General features: G+C 37.4%; 1 protein-coding gene across 1 annotated transcript in view; it reads right to left on the bottom strand.

Annotated features, from left to right (window-relative positions):
* Window positions 1-18911, bottom strand: part of EML6 (EMAP like 6) — a gene marked incomplete at its 5' end in the record, with an annotated part of 142509 nt that overhangs the window by 37137 nt on the left and 86461 nt on the right. The window contains 6 exons of the mRNA XM_081320691.1: window positions 9624-9750; window positions 12278-12467; window positions 13302-13478; window positions 14172-14260; window positions 15539-15670; window positions 17139-17291. Of these exons, the coding sequence (XP_081176817.1) occupies window positions 9624-9750; window positions 12278-12467; window positions 13302-13478; window positions 14172-14260; window positions 15539-15670; window positions 17139-17291 (868 nt within the window). The remainder of the gene's footprint in view (window positions 1-9623; window positions 9751-12277; window positions 12468-13301; window positions 13479-14171; window positions 14261-15538; window positions 15671-17138; window positions 17292-18911) is intronic.

Genomic DNA, 18911 nt, shown 5'->3' with positions numbered 1-18911 from the left:
AACCCCGTTTGGTCCCCATGAATCACCTGTTGCAGAACCCTCATCAGTCTATTAGCCAAAACCTTAGCAAATATCTTATAATCTGTATTTAAAAGCGATATCGGTCTGTAATTTTTAACTAAAGTAGCATCCTGGTCTTCCTTCGGAATCAAAGAGATAAAAGCTGTTCTCCAAGACGGGGGCACCTTTCCCCCCCTCTGGATTGTCTGGAACAGTTCCTTTAACGGTTTTATCATCTCTAATTGTAAGTTTTTATAATAGGCCGCAGTCAAGCCATCAGTGCCTGGTGCTTTATCCACCTTCAATTCCTTAATAGCTGTAAAAATTTCTTCTTCTGTAATCAGTTGGTTAATCCCCTCTTTTTGTACTTGCGTAAGAACCGGGATGCTAGCCTTCTCCAAATACGTATCAATATCTTTTGCATTAATGTCCTCTTTAGTATATAATTTCGAATAAAAATCCACAAAGGCATCCTTAATAAGATTCTGTTGATACACAACCCTACCTTTATGCTCAATCTTATCTATATTAGATGCCCTTTGTTTTTTCCTCAGTCTATAAGCCAACCATCTGCCTGGCTTATTAGCATTGCAAAAAGTATTATGCCTAGCAAACCGCAGATTGGTCGCCACTTGATCAGCCATTAATTTATCAAATTGTCCTCGTAACAGTCTAATAGCCTCCTTGATCTTCACCTCCTCTGGGTTCAAAATCAAAGCCTTTTCTTTTTCCTTTATTTCATTCTCCAGTTCTTTCCTTCTAGTTTCCACTGCACGTCTATGTCTATTATTCATATATATCAACACCCCTCTCATATAGGCCTTGCTAGCATCCCAAACCATATCCATAGAGGTACCCTTATTCATATTCATCTCAAAAAAATCCTTCATCCGCTGTTTGCATTCTTCCACATTTCTCTGATTTCTAAACAAATTCTCATTTACGCGCCATGAGCGTCTATCTCCTCTTTCCTTATCAATCTCCAACCACACTGGACTGTGATCAGAGATAATTCTTGCGCAGATTTTCACCTTTTTAGTTCTCAAAAGAAGATCATTAGTCAACAAAATAAAATCAATCCTCGAAAAAGATTGGTGTCTATCAGAATAAAATGTATAATCCTTCTCCCGCAAATGTCTCTCACGCCAAATATCTCGCAATTCCAGGTCATCCTTCATTTCAAAAAAAGATTTAGGCAGTCTAGCGTGACTTGGAATGCGTTTAAAGGCTCCAGCCTTATCCAACTGTACATCCATAACTCCATTCCAGTCCCCCATAAAAATAAAGGATTTATAATCCAACTGGGTAAGCTTTGTATGAAGTAAACTAAAAAAGTCAGCTTGTTGTTGGTTTGGAGCATATAATCCAACTAAAAGCGTCTTTTTACCTTCAAACAACAGCTCGATCATAACATATCTTCCATGCTTATCTGCTTCAATTAGGTCCGCTGTTAAGGCACTTTTAACATAAACAACCACTCCATTTTTCTTATTCTCTGCAGAAGCAACAAATTGCGTACCCAGCCTCGAGTTCAATAAATACTTTTGATCCAAAACTCTAATATGCGTTTCTTGCAGGCATATAACATCTATCTTAAATTGTTTTAAATATTGAAAAACTTTCTTCCTCTTCTGCGGTGAGTTTAGTCCATTAACATTCCAGGTTAAAAATTTAGTTGCCATGTATATCCTCAAGAAGCTCTTGGACCACAGCTTTGATAGGACTGGTTACTTTAGGCCGTGCTCCTCCCACAGCTTGGCTATGAATGCGATGTGAAGAATCTGAAGACTTTTGCTGATCTTGTTCTTTTATTTTCTTTGCTCGTTTTAAAGCAGCACGCGTCACTCTTTGCTCTCTAGGATCATCCAAAGAGATTGTAGCTTGATCTCCTCCAGCACCATTTTCCTCTGTTTCCTCCTCTTGTTGTTCTTCTTCTCCAGATCCCTTTCCAGCTTCCAGGAGCGTTAATGGGGTTGCTTTTAAGACATTATTGTAGAAATCACGTGCTTGTTTCACAGTAATCAGCCTATACCTTTTACCTTCATACATCACCATCAGCCCCTCTGGAATCTCCCATCTGAACCTTATATCTCTTTGCTTGAGCTCTTGCACAAGAAATGTATAGTCCTTTCTTCCCCTTAAAATCCTTGGAGGAATTTCTTTTAAAACCAAGACTTCTTGTTCAGCAATCACAACCTTAGCATCATAGGCAGCTTGTATAACTTGATCTCTAATTTCTCTTTTTGCAAAATAAACCACCACATCTCTAGGCAACTTTCTCTGTCTGGCAATCCATGAATTCACCCGAAACACTTTATCCATAGCTGCTCTTATTTCAGATGCTGGCTGGTTCAATACCCCTTCGAGAGCCTCAGAGATCAGCTGCTTTAAATCTTCTTTAACATTCTCTTTTAAGCCTCTAATTCTGACAGCAAACTGCATCTGGTAATATTGGGCATGGCTTAACTCCCTTTCCAACTTGCCTCTTTCAATTTCATTCTCCCGTGCTTTTACTTCTAGTATAGCATTCCTTTGAGCCAAATCATCCACTTTTTCATCTAAATCTTCCACACATTCCGCCACTTTATGCACTGAAGTCAAAATGTCTACCTTCATCACGCTGTACTTCTGTTCCATCCTCTCTTCCATTCTTTCCTCAAATTTCTCCAATTTCTCCTCCATCTGTGCAAATTTATCAGCAATTGATTGATTAATTGATTCCAAAAGTACCTGGGCATGTTTATCCAAGGCATCTCGCAAATCCTTCGATGTCAGCACTTCAGGAGGGTGCAATGCCTGTAGTGATGATTGTTGCACCGGCGAGGATCCTCCACTCCGAAGAGTTTTAGAGGGAGGTTTAGCCGCCATCTTTTAATCCTCAATTATGACGCACTTTCAATTAAAGTTTAAAAAGTCCAACAAGTTAGAGAGTACAGTAAAATAGTCCTCTTCACCTTTTCCTCTTGTACCGCTCTGCCTGCTCCTTTAAATCATAGTCCTTTCTTCAGGCAGGGATGGTTCGCAGACGCCTGGCTCTGCTCCAGGAAGTTCGGAGCAGAGACGACGGCCAGCTGGGAGCAACCCAGGCTTCGGGGGAGTTCAATCCTTCAGCCGCCCAAGCTCGAAGCTCAGGCGGCCTCGGAGAACTCTACCCCTACCTGGGGCCTCACCCCCTCCTCTTCTCCCGAGGAGGGGGCTTCAATTTCGCCCGAACAGCTGATCGGCGCTGTTTCGGGCGAAAAAACAAACAGCTGAGCTGCGGGCAGCCAGGGGAGGCTGTCTTCAGCGCCGCGCCGCCAGCGGAAGTTCCAGCACTGCCTCATTTTCAACATCCTGTAACCATTTTCCAACCACTTGCTCCCTCCCCCACCCAGCAGCAACCTCTAACCTGCCGGGAATTATTGTTTTTATAATCTTTCCCTTAACTTGTTTGTCCTTTTGTCCATCTGTCCGTCTGTCTCTCTATTTGACTTGTTTGCTACCCATCTCTTTTTCCTTCTACATTCATCTAAAACACCCAGCAACAATCAGCTGTCCTTCCTCAGATATTTTGTCTTTCTTCCTGTTATGGTGTTGAAAAATATCTTCAGTGCTCTCAATATCTACACAGTGAATGGTGAGACTGAAAGATCCTAATGTGCCTTGTGTTTATTCCATATGTCAAAAGGAGTGTATATCCAACACATCTCTGTTCTGCACCAGGTAATTACTGAAAGGATTACTGAAAGAAGGAGAACTTCATATTAAAATGAAGATAAACAGACAAAAGACAGGTGTTCTTTGACCTGCAGTTTGATGCATCTTACTCTTCCTAACAATAGAACAGGACAATTAATATAACATGGATTGTTATCTTTTGAAGGTCATGGCAGGAAAAGGCTATTACCAAAGTTTGTACCTACACTAGATTAACATTCCTTTCTAGAAAGCATCAAGTGAGCAGACCCATATTGCTGCACTATCAATCAGGATATTCACAGAGGAAAATAGCTGGTCAAATATTTGTTTTGGAGTGGAATTCTTTCTCCAGTGCAAATTCATTTCAAAAAAGGGTAGACAACTTGTGAATATCTACAAAGTAGATTAGTCTGGAAACATGGAAAAAAATAAGATCTCCCATGAAAGCATCTTCTGCATGTAGAATTCATATGCAAATGAAACAACTCTGCACAGTTCAGTCCACCTTCAGCATTCAAGCTGTGAGGCAAAGTAATAAAGTAGGAATCACTTTGACAGATCAGCCAATAAATTAGGGGCTAGGATCAGAAACAGCAGAAAAGATATCAAAAAGTGGGATAGCCCTTTTATCTTCAGGCAACACAACAGAGCATTGTATAGTCTCTGATGATAATGTGATTACCGTGCATTTTACAAATGAACCAAATATAGACAATCTGGATCGCTCCTGAAACGAAACAGGAAGATTTACAGTAGGAGCTGGCAATAATGCACTTGGGTGTTTCTCAAAATTCCTGGCTTCCCAGAACAATTGGTTAGAGGCAAAACCATGCCAAAGCACTGAGTAGGGTTACATATACAGTATTCTGAGAGGTACAGATTTACGGCACACTTGCCAAAAAATAAAAATTCACTGCAGTCATGCTTTCAGGGAGATGGGAGAAAAAGACTTGTATTTTGCTGATATATTTAACATTCTGTTTAAAGGTCCTTATTATATTAATTGTGATACAAATCACTCATCCGTTCAGTCATGCAGATCAAACAAACAGATGCTGCAGGCATAGCATATAATTCAGGTGTTAGTAAAAGACAGAATGCAGGCATCTGCAATGTTCACATTTTAATAATATGAAACAGCTATAGACACCAGAAGCACTATCACCATTCTAGCGTGCTTGGGTTAAAAGAACTGAAGTCCAGTGCAAAGCACTCCTTCTCATCCAAGACCCAATTCATTCAAATTTGCCAAACATAAGATTATATGGCTTACAATTGTCCTGAATTCTCTGAGATAGTCCCTCCACTGATCAAATTACCCCACAGTGTGGGAGCACTTTTCTTAGGATTCCCACAACACAAGATAGTTCCTGTGGCTCCTCTGATAAATGCCCTTTTCCTAAATTACATGGAAAAGCAAGGGGCCGAGAACCAATAAGAACAAGAAAAAAGGAAGAAAAAACAGAGAATGGAGAGAATGGAGATACAGGCCAAAAAAAGAGGGAAAGAAGAAAAACAACAAGGATGGGGAAAGGAGAGAAAAACAGCTGTTAATTATCTTAAATAAATGTACATTATTTCATAGCTTATAATCTGTGCCTAGACCCAGCCTGACAATACATGTGTCATATCAGATAAGGGATGTAAGGAATTGTTATTGGAAGAGGACATCCTTAACAGAAAAAAATATGAAACATATTTGGATACATAGTAACAAAGAAATCAGAAACCATCCCACTATACCAGGGGTCAGCAACCTGAAACAGTGAAAGAGCCACTCAGAACCGGTTCCCTCACAAAAGGAAAAACTAGGAGCTGCAAAAAATGTGTGTGCATGCGCGTACATACGTGCATGCGCAGAACAGGGTTTGACTGAAGAGTGGAGACAAGGCAAGATATGCACCTACCCTGCATATTTGAATTGATTGGTTGAACGTCTTTACTTCCACTTTTTTGGGGGGGGTGACTGCACATGGCAGAGGACTGGGAGCCGCAGGAGATGGCTGAAAGAGCCGCATGCGGCTCCGGAGCCGCGGGTTGCAGACCCGTGCACTATACTGTGGCTTATTAGATGTGGGAACCAGACTGGAGAAAGCTGGAGTACTGGTCACAGTGCTGTATCTGAATGAGAAAATTTTGAATTCAAATTTCTGCTGAACCATTATGCTTATTGAACTTTTGCCCCAGTTACAATCATCTTAAGATACATCACTTGCTTGATGTACCTTTTGAAAAAATATTTTCACAATTCAGCTAGCATTCAGATCCTTTGGTGTAATTATATCTCCTTTACTTAAGTCTTTCCAGTTCATAATTGGATTTTACTTCTAGAGGAGGTAAAGTTGAAATACATTTATGCCGTAAGCAACAGTGGTGTTGTGTGGAATTAATCTGGAATCTCAGCTAGGGCACACAACAACACATCATGAAAACAGGTTTAAATCAGCATGTGCAGTCTGTAATAAAGTCTTAGAAATGTGTTGTTCCTTGCCAAGTGTAAATGGTGCATATTTGTGCATACATCTCCTGCAACTCAGAGCGACAAAACATTACATAAAAATTCAGAATTAAGCAATTCAAGTATACTTTCAATAAAACCTCAATCCATAAAAATGTATTTTTACTTGACACTGGAATGAATTACTATTTTGCATAAACAATCCTGGAGAAGACAAAGTTCTATAAAGTATCCAGAATACAGACTACAGTTTGAAAATTCTGGAACTAAATACCCACAGATTAGCTGTTTACATCTGACTATAAAATGACTTTGCACCCTTGCAAGGGGCTGGCTGCACTTAACACTTTTGCCTTGGATGCTAATTATATTTTGAACTCTGGATAAAGACTTTTGGTGTTTTGACCTGAGCAAAAAACAATAGTGAAGAAATTCTTCCAATAGCAACCATATCAAATTGAATAAATTCAATTCAATTAAATATTTACCAGTGGTTTACTTTAACCATTGTTTCTTGAGTGAGCATACATGAAATAGTCTCAGTTTGCATATACCAGAAATAAAATGGCTTACTTTTTTGCTTTTAGTTACTTTTGTCTTGCCAAGTCTGCCTTGGCAGACAATTATTGTGAAATGATGTTTATCAGGTAACAAAGAATCAAAAGAAACTGAAGAATAAATTGCTGTACTTTGTTTACTGCATTTGTAGCACCAGGTCGCCATTATTTTAGGCTGGAATGCAGATTTGGAGTTATGAGAGCATGAAATGAGCATTCTTGGTTCTTGTTTACTGTAGTGAGTATGGCCAATAACTAAACACTTATCAGAAGGAAAACTCATCTATTGTATGATCTCACATTATGCAAATGCCATAAAAAGTAGGCAATGGTAAACAAAAATAATTAAAAACATAGAGATCAATCCCCTGCTCAAGGCAGGAGACCTTATACCATTTTGATCAAATTGTTGTCAGTCCAGTTTTGAAAACCTTCAGTGATGGAGCACTTACAACTCTGGGAGGCAAACTATTCCATTCATTAATTGTTCTCACTGTCAAAAGTTTCTCTTGCTAGGTTGAATCTCTCTTTAACAAGCTTCCACCCATTACTTCTTGCCCTGCCCGCTGGTGTTTTGGAGAATAAGTCAATCCCTTCTTCTTAAACTATCAATTACTAGTGTTTTTACGTTTCTCCTGATGTGCAATTTTCACTAAATTTCCATTTAACAAAGTGGACGCTTTCCCATACATAACCATTTTCATATTTTTCAACAAACATCCATTCTTTGTAACAGACCACATCCTCCATATCTTACATTTTCTCCATCCATTCCCCACCTTTAAGAAACTATCCACCAAACTACATAAATTGACCTACTTGCATGACTTGCAATTATTCATTGCATTTTCATTGTCAAGCACAACTACCTTGATGTTTAATGCAATAATTTTCAGATCTGAACTGCTCATTGCGTAATACAATCTGACATTCGGTGCAAATGAATCAGGATCTCAACCAATAAATGGCATTGTATGCATAACAAAGGACATGCATTTTAATAATTCCAAACAATATATGTGTAACATTATCACAAGTATTTCTTTTACATTTACCTATGAATAAATTAAATAAGTAAGGGTACATCATATAGGTAGTCCTCGTTTAGCGACCATAATTAAGACTGGCAACTTAGTTATTAAGTAAAGTGATTGCTAAATGAAACTGTAACTCTGCTTACAATCCTACTTCAGCTTCCATTTGCTTTAAAGAACTATGAAGTTTGTAAATGCAAGGATTGGTTGTAATTTTTTTCAGTATTGTAACTGTGTGGAGTCTCTAAACAAGGTAGTTGCTAAACAAGGACTGCCTGTGTATCTTTGTCTTAGCTCCTACTCAATGTTCAAACATCTGTGAAACAGTTAATCTCAGTGCCTTTATTTCAATCTTGTACTTATTTCATTCAGCAACAAGGAGCTCCATATACATGTAAAATGTTCCATAGTCCCGCATACAGTATTTCCTTTATCACATATTTGCTCTAAAGCAAAAAAAAAATAAAATAAAATAAACTTTTTCCATAAATTAATCACACATTATACATTTCTTGTGATTAACTGAAAAAAATCCCCTGGTTTTTGTATTATGCCTGGCTAATGCAATGCTGTACTTCCCAAATTTTACTCATTATTGCCTTTTCTATCATTTCAATCAGAACTATACGAAACACATTCACGAATAATTCAAGCTAAATTTGTGAGGTATCCTTTTGCAACGTTTTGTTTTGCAGATGATCAGGCACAGATGCAATCTTCACATACAGTTGAAAGGACAGCCATTTCACAATCCAATTACATCTCTCTAATTTCACTGTCAACTCTTGCAGCCTACTCAAAGCAGACAGCATATTCCTTCTTCACTGATTTTTGTTAAAATGTTAACATTTATAATATTCATTTCAAATATGGTTTGAAACAATCTTTGTCATCCTTGAAACATATACTTTTAAGGATAACTAAGATTTGCTTTTTTTGAGGAGGAGTGATCGGTTTAAATTCAAAGACATGTCTGTTTTTACCTCTGCCCTCCCTGTCCTGCTAAAACAAAGAGAATTCCAGGTGGAGTAGAAAGCACAAGCAAACAGGTTGCTACAGAACCAATGCTAGAATTTTGGGGCCCTTGAATTGTTAAAAGAATACTTCAGAACAAATTCTCACAATCCTACAAAGTGTTAGCTGTAACCCTCATGAGCTGAGGAAAAGATCTACAATATAATGTAAAAGGTTAAAAACAAGAGTGTAAATGTAACATTAGAAATGCCAATCATTTACAGAGGAAATGTTTTTTTCCAGTTTTTTTAACATTTGTTATATTAGTACTCTTAAAGTTGTCACCAGAAGCTATTTTCTTTCACCTAAATATTAATAATATTGCCTAACAATATTGAGGTAAAGTAACACTATAGATTTAAAGTTAGGTAAATTACCCCAAAAGACAACTGGCTATTGTACTGACTTCAAGCGAACAGATCAGCCATGTATTTCAGGATCAACAATTCATTATAAAATATAAAATAGATGCATAGAGATTTTTTTGAAAACTGGAGGTTGCAGTTTAGCACTCTGAACATACTCTCTTGAAATACTTGGGAAGAGAAATGAACTCTGATTCAGAGTATTGTGGAAGCATTAGTACAGGTTTTCTGAAGACTATTAAATGGAATAGTAGTGGTCAAGACAACTAGCTAAAAACTGTGAATTCTAGACCTGCCTCAGCCATATTAGCCAGCTGGGTGATCTTGGGTCACTCACATGTTCTCAGTTCTAAGAAGCAGGCAATGGCAAACTACTCCTGAAATCTTGCCAAGATTACAGGGGCTAGTTCAGGCATTTGCTCAACACTGACTCAAAGGTGTTTCCTGAAGTGTGTATCTTTTTCCCAAATGCACTTGTTGACTCGTTGCACCCAAGGAGACATTCCCCATAACATACCTTTCTTCTACTGAAACTTCCTTTAATTGTTGGTGTGGCTTTGTGCCTTCCATCTCTCGGATGCTCACTGCATAGATTTTTGTAGTGTAATCAATTGCTTTTTCTCGTGCAACATCACTGTCATAACCTTTGATAAGTGTGAAATAGATCATTTATTTATTTTATTTAGAAAATTTATATTATATTGCCGCATACTAGCACATGGCGACTCAAGGCGGCTTACATGGATATAAAAACACCATATAAAAGAAATACAAATAATAATAATAAAAAATAACAAAGTAATAACACACACACACCAGTGACAACACACATTCATACTAGCCATTCAATTGGCTCCATCCTGCTCTGGGTTCCCCAGGCCTGCTGGCAGAACCAGGTCTTCCGCACTTTCTGAAAGAGAGTTAGAGTGGGGGCCAGTCTAATCTCTGGGGGAACAATGTTCCAGAGAGAGGGAGCCACCATGGAGAAGGCCCTTCTTCTGGATCCCACCACATGTATCTCCTTAGGGGACACGACCTGCAACATTCCTTGCTTCCCCACTCTAGTGGGTCAGGTAGATGTGACTGACAAGAGATGGTCCCTCAAATAAAGCCATGAAGAGCTTTAAACATGACAACCAGCACCTTGAATTACACCTGGAAGCAAATTGGCAACCAATGCGGTTCCCGCAGGAGAGGTGACACATACGCACACCAAGATATGCACAAAAACATGCGGGTTGCTGCATTTTGCACAAACTGGAGCTTCCAGATGCTCTTCAGGTTCAGCCCTATGTTTAAAGGTAAAGGTTCCCCCGCACACGCATGCTAGTCGTTTCCAACTCTAGGGGCCGGTGCTCATCTCCGTTTCAAAGCCAAAGAGCCAGCACTTGTCCGAGGACATCTCCATGGTCATGTGGCCGGCATGACTAGACGCCAAAGGCGCACGGAACGCTGTTACCTTCCCACCGGAGTGGTCCCTATTTTTCTACTTGTGTTTTTACGTGCTTTCGAACTGCTAGGTTGGCAGAAGCTGGGACGAGTAACAGGCGCTCACTCTGCTACGCGGCACTCGGGATTCGACCCGCCAAACTGCCGACCTTCTGATCGACAAGCTCAGCGTCCTAACCCACTGAGCCACCGCGTCCCTCTTAAGCCACCGCGTCCCTCTGCCCTATGTTTAGCATGTTGCAATAGTCAAGAAGGGAGGTGACTAGGGCATGAGTGACTTTGAGAAGGATTGCTGGTCCAGGAAAAGGTGTAACTGGTGCACATTCTGCAGTTGTGCAAAGGCCCTCCTGGCCACGACTGCCACCTGCTCTTTGAGCAGGAGTTGTGAGTTCAGGAGTACACCCAGATTATGCACAAAGTCTGTTTGGGGCAGTGCCACCCCATCCAAGACCAAAGGTGGCAATTCTCCATGGGCCAAAAAACCCCAAACCCAGAGCCCCAAACCCCCCTTGCTGGGGGGTTCACTTTCAACCCATTGCTCCCCATCCAGCCCCTAACAGCCTCCAGGCACTGCAGAATAATAATAATACTTGTTTAAGAACTTTCAATTTTTCAATGTGGTAATTATATATGAATTAGTTAAATATGGATTATGGTATCCTGAGCCAGTGTTTTGACAGCTTTAAAATATTACACTTGCAGAAAAAGTGATTTCTTAAAAAAACCCTTGCTTTATAGAGTTATTTTGTATATACTATCTATATAAGAAAAATTAGTTCTTCATATATATATATACATACATATATATATATATATATATATATATATATATATATATATATATATATATATACATATATATATATATATATATATATATATATATATATATATATATATATATATATACATACATACATACATACATACATACATACATATATATATATATATATATATATATATATATATATATATATATATATATATATATATATATAAATTAATTTGTTTCCATGATCTTATTTGCTTTTAAGATAACATCCTTTTACATTTCCAGCAACAAGTAATATGTAAATGTATTTAAAGAAAGTGGAAAATTACAGTGTAATGAAACTCATTACTTATGTGAGGCATTTGAAAAATTATTTAAACGTTTTGAAATAACCTGGGATATTCCCAAATATGGAGAAATTTGGAGGAAAATGATATGCTCCTTGTAAATAAGATCTTCTTCTGTATTCCCCAATGCCAACTCTGTGGTGCTGAGATAGACAATATTTTGTCTGCTGATATCACTAGAACTTGTTACGTTTCTTTGTACTTGCCAGCTCTCTCAATCTCACTCATTTAAAAACATGTATTTAATAAATAAAATTCAACATGAAGCTGTCATGTTTGAAACATTGGCCTGTAACATAATATTTATTTGTAGGAATATCTTCGGGCTGCACATAGCTTTCCCTGACATAGTAGGAAAGCATGCTGGAAAGCTAATCCACTTTCAAGTAAAATGATGTTTTCAGACTGCCATGCACACTGTAGCAGCCATTTGTAAATAGGACTATATATATCTACTACATCAGGTTCTATTGTATACAGAAATGTATGAATCAGTTCTAATAGATTAATGGAATTTTGCCCAAAGTACAAAAATACTGTAGTTATTCAGCAGGCCTCCTGTACAGAATGATTTTTATAGATAAAAGCAAGGGTCGTTACCTCCATCTTCTTCTGCATCTGTATCTGATTCCTCACTGTCAACTAGCTTGCTTTCCTGGGTTCCAACAAATTCTCGAGTCCAGATCATCAGGGCGGTGTCAGCACCACCCACTGTCAATAGCACAGAATCATTATGTAACCACCGGACATTGGTGACATGGGAACTATGACCCAACTTGGCATGCTGACCCTGTAACATAGGCACATCATATGGTCAGCAGTCTCTTTTTCCTGATATGGGCCCATGCATTCTGTTTCTAAGAAATTTAAGAGGGTGCCGAAATCCAAGCAGGTATGAAGCTGAAATCCTTCAAGAAGAGTCTTCTCAGCAGACAGCCCCAACTTGCAGCCAACCCTGCTGGTTTCCCTATTGACTGTCTGGAAAAGGTGACAGAGAGTATTGCAAGTGTGATCACATGATCATAATGCACTTGTGTGAGCAGGTTGCCAAACCTCCAGATTGCAATCACATGTCCACAGGATGGTGGTGGTGTGAAATTTTGTGACCGTCAGATGTGCTTTATGGGCTATCAAGCACCCTTTCTAAAACTCTCAGTAATTTGAAACATCATTAAGCAAATGGTTGTAAACTGATTACTACATATAATGCTATAGGAATTCCTGCAAAATCCAAATCAGTTATTTGCCTTCTTTTTAGTTTCAGCCATCCATGTCAGTTGGAGTTGGGCAGCATCAAGCCAAATAAATAAATATAGCCCAAACTGATTTTTTGATACTCAAGGAGATCCTCTCACATGTTTTTGAAAACCAAATGAAGAAACAAACCCTTCACCCAGATTCTCAACTCCTACTAAAAACATATTACCGGAATGCTTCTGTCCATTAAACTGCCTTTTTAAAATTTTTGTCTTGGAGTACATGTATTAGCTCTTCCTTACAGATACTTTAGATAAAAGCCATCAAGTTTAATTGAGCAATCCCAAATGTATAAAATTCCTATTTTCTATTTTTCCTTGGTATACATAATTCTTTCATTGTCACTTTTGAAAAATATTTCAATTACCTTTACTGGATATCTGAAGAGTTTTACAAACCCAAAGTCATCCCCTGTAGCTAAGAGAGCATTATCTTTAGTAAGGGAAGCTGCGTTGATAACAGTGACATCACTATGCATTGGCCAAATTCCTTCACAAGTAGGACCAAGAACACATGTCCAGGTATCCCATTCAATCTTTTCAATCTGGAATCAAACATTTTTTTTAAAAATCCAACATTATAAATTGCAAGCACACTTTATGGAACTATTTTTCCCCCAATATCTTGTCAACTGCACAAACAACTGATCTCCAGTTAACAGGAGAACAGCCCAATATGAGTTTTAGATTCCCTGCTTCATAATATGATTGTCCACATATCTTGATAGTACATCGAATGCTTATCTCCATGTGATAAGGAAATATTGATATTTTTTCCACAAATTAGACAAGAAGTACTTGCAGGGTGCTCTTTATCATCTGAGTTAAAAATAATTGTCTAGTTATTTTTGTAAATTGACCCTTATCTATGGTAGCCATTTAGTGAGAATTCCTACAGCATGCTTTCAATATTCAACTGCACTTACCAAGCTAAAATACTGCCCCTGCCTTGAATGATAATTACAGATTAATGCAATTATGCTTAGCAGGAAGAAAGTCATGTTGATATAAAATGAATGCATTATGATAAAAAAGAGGAAGAGTTCTTTAGCCCATCTCTACAAAAACCTATACAGTATTTATGTAAATATGTTGGGTTATTGAATGAAACAGAGCCTTTATCAGACTTAAGAAAGTATACCAAGCAGAAAACAAACTGCACATTAGACCACTCTTTTTCTAACAGACAGTAGTGAAATAACACGTAAAATACAGAAATTCATTTCATTTTTCCCTACCTCTGTGGATCTTATTATATGCCTCTTTCCTCTTGGAGCTTCAAAGAAGAATTGTTCTTTGGCACCAGAATTGACTTGTAGTAGCTTCCCTTGAACATGAAGGAGTTTACAGAAATTAGACTCAACAGATTTTTCTGACACAGAAGGAGAACTTTTACTTACTTTTGGCTACAAGCTATCTACTGAAGGCTTATGATGCTAAAGACTGTCAGCAAGAGGGGATAATGGTAACACTAAAAGTAACATTTTTAGAACAATGGACAATGCTCCTTGCTTCATTCTACATTTTAAGCAAAAACAGGAGGGTGAGGGAGTACTGCAAATTTATAGCAGAAGACACATATTTATAATGCCTGCCTGCCTGTCTAGCTATTTACTTATTTATTTGATTTCTATAACCATCCAACTCAACAAACAACTGATAATTGCTGTCCTATTGAGACCTAAAGAATCTGCACTTCATATTTTCAGAGCAGTTTTGCATTTGAAAGATTTTCCTTACTAACAGGGATAAAATAATTGCTTATAGGGGAAAAAAATAATTGCTTTTCCAACTGAGTTGGAAAATCAGTTGTTTTTAAAAAGAGAGAAGTTATAAGCCTGATGAACACAAGGTATTCAAGAGTTGACTAATTAACTGGCAAAGCCAAGCCTATTTCATAGTTTTGGGAAATAAGGAGTACAGTCTTTATCTTGTATTATTTTAATAAATAGTCTGTCAAGCTGAGAAGAATGCTTATGTTGCTTTCATCTATCACTGCTTCTTAGCTTGCCTACAGACGTTGGGGGAGAGGGGGGAAGAATGGAATGCAGGCTTCAGACATTGAACTGCCAAGCCATGAGAACCAAAGTCATGCAAGAGCTGTTTACTGAGGCCTGAAGAAACTCTCTCATGATAATTGTCTGACACATAATTGGATAATGTGATCTGCACTGTTGGAGAGGGAGGGAGACTTTATACTTTTAATATACTGATTTTGGTGCCAATTAGCCAGAGCTGGTTTTCTATTCATCTGTGCTGAAATGGTGTGCTGAATAAAGTTTTGTATTAGAGGTTGGAATGTCTCAGCTGTGCTTACTTCGTTGGGATCATCAGTTGGAATCTTGACATACTCATCCAATTTTTTTTATTAATTATAGCCTTCTGTTTAGAATAAACAATCCACAGAACTCTAGTCTGATTACTATAAGCTGAAATATAGATGAGCATTTTTACAGTTTTAGATTTTAAAACTGTCATAGAACTACTCTTTTCTATTTCTCATCACTAGTCAAGGAAAATGCACAATCTTCTACAATGTTTCAGAGTCTTATCAATCACAAAGAGACCAGTAATAAATAAAATGTTTTGTTTTGCTGTGTTTTACCTCTTGAATCCCAATCTATGTGTGTGATATAGCTAGATGCTCCTTTGCAGATTCCAACTCTTTTGCTGGTAAGTACATTGTAAATATCTACAAAGTTATCGTGGGAAGCCACCGCCAGGTATTTTCCTGAATCTGAAAAATATATTCAAGTAAATCCAGACATTTGCAAGGAATACATCAAAACATCTCTATGGAATTGAGATCAGATATTATGGAAAAAAGCAGCAAGCAGATGGAGAGACTCTAATAGATCAGTTTAGTACCACAGTCACATCTCTTGCTCTAGAGACCCAAGTTATAAGATTCATTGCTGCTATTATGCCTTCCTTACAACATTGTATGTCTGCTTAAATTAGAAGGAAATATGACAGTGGGAGATAGAAACTGTCATTATAAAAGACAAAAACACATTGAGGGAAAAATTGTTAAAGAAGCCTAAGTAATGGAGTATAGCTTGTAGTAAAGAAACCAATGATAATTTTTTTACTCTTCAAGTTTTATTATAACTCTCAGTTTCCCTCAGGTCTGTCAATATTTATTTACTTATGAGACTGATAAAGACATTTATTTCATGTGCCATAACTCTGGGCTGCTCACAGCAATGCTAATGAGAATCTACAAATCAATAAAAACCAGCATCCAAAAGAAACTACTTCTGCTGCCCCAAAACAACCCTTTCTGATACTGGGCTGTAACCCACCCTATCCCAAAGCCTGGGAGAAAGCCAGTTTTCTAAGGCCTTCTGAAAATTTAAGAGAGTGAGGGCCTGCCGGGTCTCAGGTGGAGGGTCTTTAGCGATAGGGGCTGGTGCAGAAAAAAAGAATTAATTTTTTTTCTATATGTGGTGATGTTATGATAGAAATGTTGTGATAGAAATAGGTGAAGTTGTAGAAAGAGCCTCATTTGAAAAATGAGTATATTAGAAAGTGGGCTTTGTGTATGGTGCTGAATTACAGTTCCCAGCATCCTTCAGCCTTAGTAAAGCTGGGGCGACAAAAGATGATGTTAACATCATCTGAAGGTCCATAAATTGCCTGAAAATAGTTTAAGAAATGGAAATAGGTCTTTTTCTTTTCTTTTTTTTTCACTTGAGACTCATTTAATTTTTTTAAAAAAAACAGTATTTTTAAGCCTATGGATGATGCAAGGGGCATACTTTATACTTTTTAAATGTTCAGGTCAAGGTAAGCAGTTTTAATTACAAAATGAAGACAAATGTTTGATTTGTCTTATTCATCGGAACCATGACCGCAGGGTTGTAACATACCTGTTTTGCTACACTACAGTGAAAGTTTGCTACATTACACTGCTACCAAATTTTGGTACTGTAATCTATGGATCCTTTGGGACTATAGAATGGGAGTTGATTGCCCGCGTGCTAATGGAGTAAGAGATGGCTGTTTAAGCTTGCTTAGTTTCTCTGTATCATGAAATAATGTCTTATCATAGGTTGACATATCTTTTAGAAAGCAAATTTAACCTCACATACAAACATATATAGTATATGTGGTATATTAATGCTTATAAATATCCCTTGCCCACCCCCTCAATATTTCCATTTTAAAGAATCTTAAAATAATAATAAAAAATTCACTTTGACCTCGAGAAAACTTGATGTCAGAGATCATTTCTTTTCTGTGATGGAAAGAAAGCATATCTTCCAAAGTATCAGCATTCACTACCAGAAAGCTTCCATCATTCAATCCAACTGCCAAGGCTTTCCCATCAGGGGAGAAGGCACAGCATCGTCCACCTAAAAAAGTTCAGAGAAAGTCTGTGGCTAAATCTTAGAGATCAGGGAGTGAAATTTTGGGGCAACAAAGAGCTCCTCAATCCCACCCCACACAAATGGCGGTGGTGATGGAGTCATAGTCAAGTTCCCATGCTAAAAAAAAGGGGGGACATTTTTTAAAAATATAATTGTTATTAAGAATTTTAATTGCAATAGTAAAAACTAATAAAAACTAAATTAGAGAAGGAGAAGAAAATAAAAATAAAATAAAAATGCAGGGAAAAAAGAAAAAACAAAGAAATAATAAAGAATAAAGAATAAGAAGAAAAATATAAAAATAAATGATTTCCAAAATTCATCACAAGTATAAAACATAAAGTTAAACAAATATTTCTCCATCCCATATCCCATTCCTTATTTATAAGCAAACCCTAGTCTCCTTCCTGTTTCTCAATGTATTAGAACGATTGATCATCTAGCGTCTAGTAGCTTCTATTGGTATCTATTGGTATCTGCTTTCCCATGGTGACAAATGGTATCTCAGGTCATTAATAACAAAGTTGGACAGATACTAATACTAATACTAATACTAATACTAATACTAATACTAATACTAATACTAATACTACTACTAATAATAATAATAATAATAATAATACGAAGAAGAAGAAGAAGAAGAAGAAGAAGAAGAAGAAGAAGAAGAAGAAGAAGAAGAAGAAGAAGAAGAAGAAGAAGAAGAAGAAGAAGAAGAAGAAGTTGGAAGGGACCTTGGAGGTCATCTAGTCCAACTCCCTGCTCAGGCAGGAAACCCTATACCATTTCAGGCAAATGGCTTAAGATTTCCAGTGTTGGAGCATTCACAGTTTATGGAGGCAGGTTGTTCCACTGATTAATTGTCAGGAAGTTTTTCCTTAGTTCTAGGTTGCTTCTCTCTTTGGTTAGTTTCCATCCATTGCTTCTTGTCCTGCCTTCAGGCACTTTGGAGAATAGCTTGACTCCCTCTTCTTTGTAGCAACCCCTGAGATATTGGAACTCTGATATCATGTCCCCCTCTCGTCCTTCTCTTCATTAAACTAGACATACCCAATTCTAGCAACTGTTCCTTGTATGTTTTAGCCTCCAGTCCCCTAATCATCTTTGTTGCTCTTCTCTGTAGTCTCAACATCTTTTCTACATCGTGGTGACCAAGTCCATAAAAGTTTGCTAGAACTTGGCAAAAATGTCTTATTTTACCTTGATCAAATAAACCAAGTTTAAATTCTTTTACTTCTAACAGTCTTAAATCTTTAATCCATTCAAATATTTATTAGATTTGTATCCCTCCTTTATTACTTTATAGGTAAATCAAAATGATGAACGTACATAATATTGCAGGATTTGATTTCTCTTCACTTCTATTTTATTTCATTTGCACATATTTCTTCAATGCTTTAACAAGCCTCTTTTGTAGCTTTAATAAAAAAAAACTTTTTCCAGGTCATACTTGTGGTTTCCATCATTGTGGTTTATCATTTGTATTACTCATATACTTTTTAAAATTTCACCCACTTTCTTCAGTACTGTTTATCTATTAAAATATCCTTTTCCAAAGCATTCTTTTGGTGTGTCATTTGTTATTCCACATTCTGTAGTTTGTCTTGT

The sequence above is a fragment of the Vipera berus genome (genome assembly GCF_964194415.1).
Source record: "Vipera berus genome assembly, chromosome: 1".
NCBI lineage: Eukaryota > Metazoa > Chordata > Lepidosauria > Squamata > Viperidae > Vipera > Vipera berus.
This window is presented reverse-complemented; position numbering and strand designations above follow the sequence as displayed.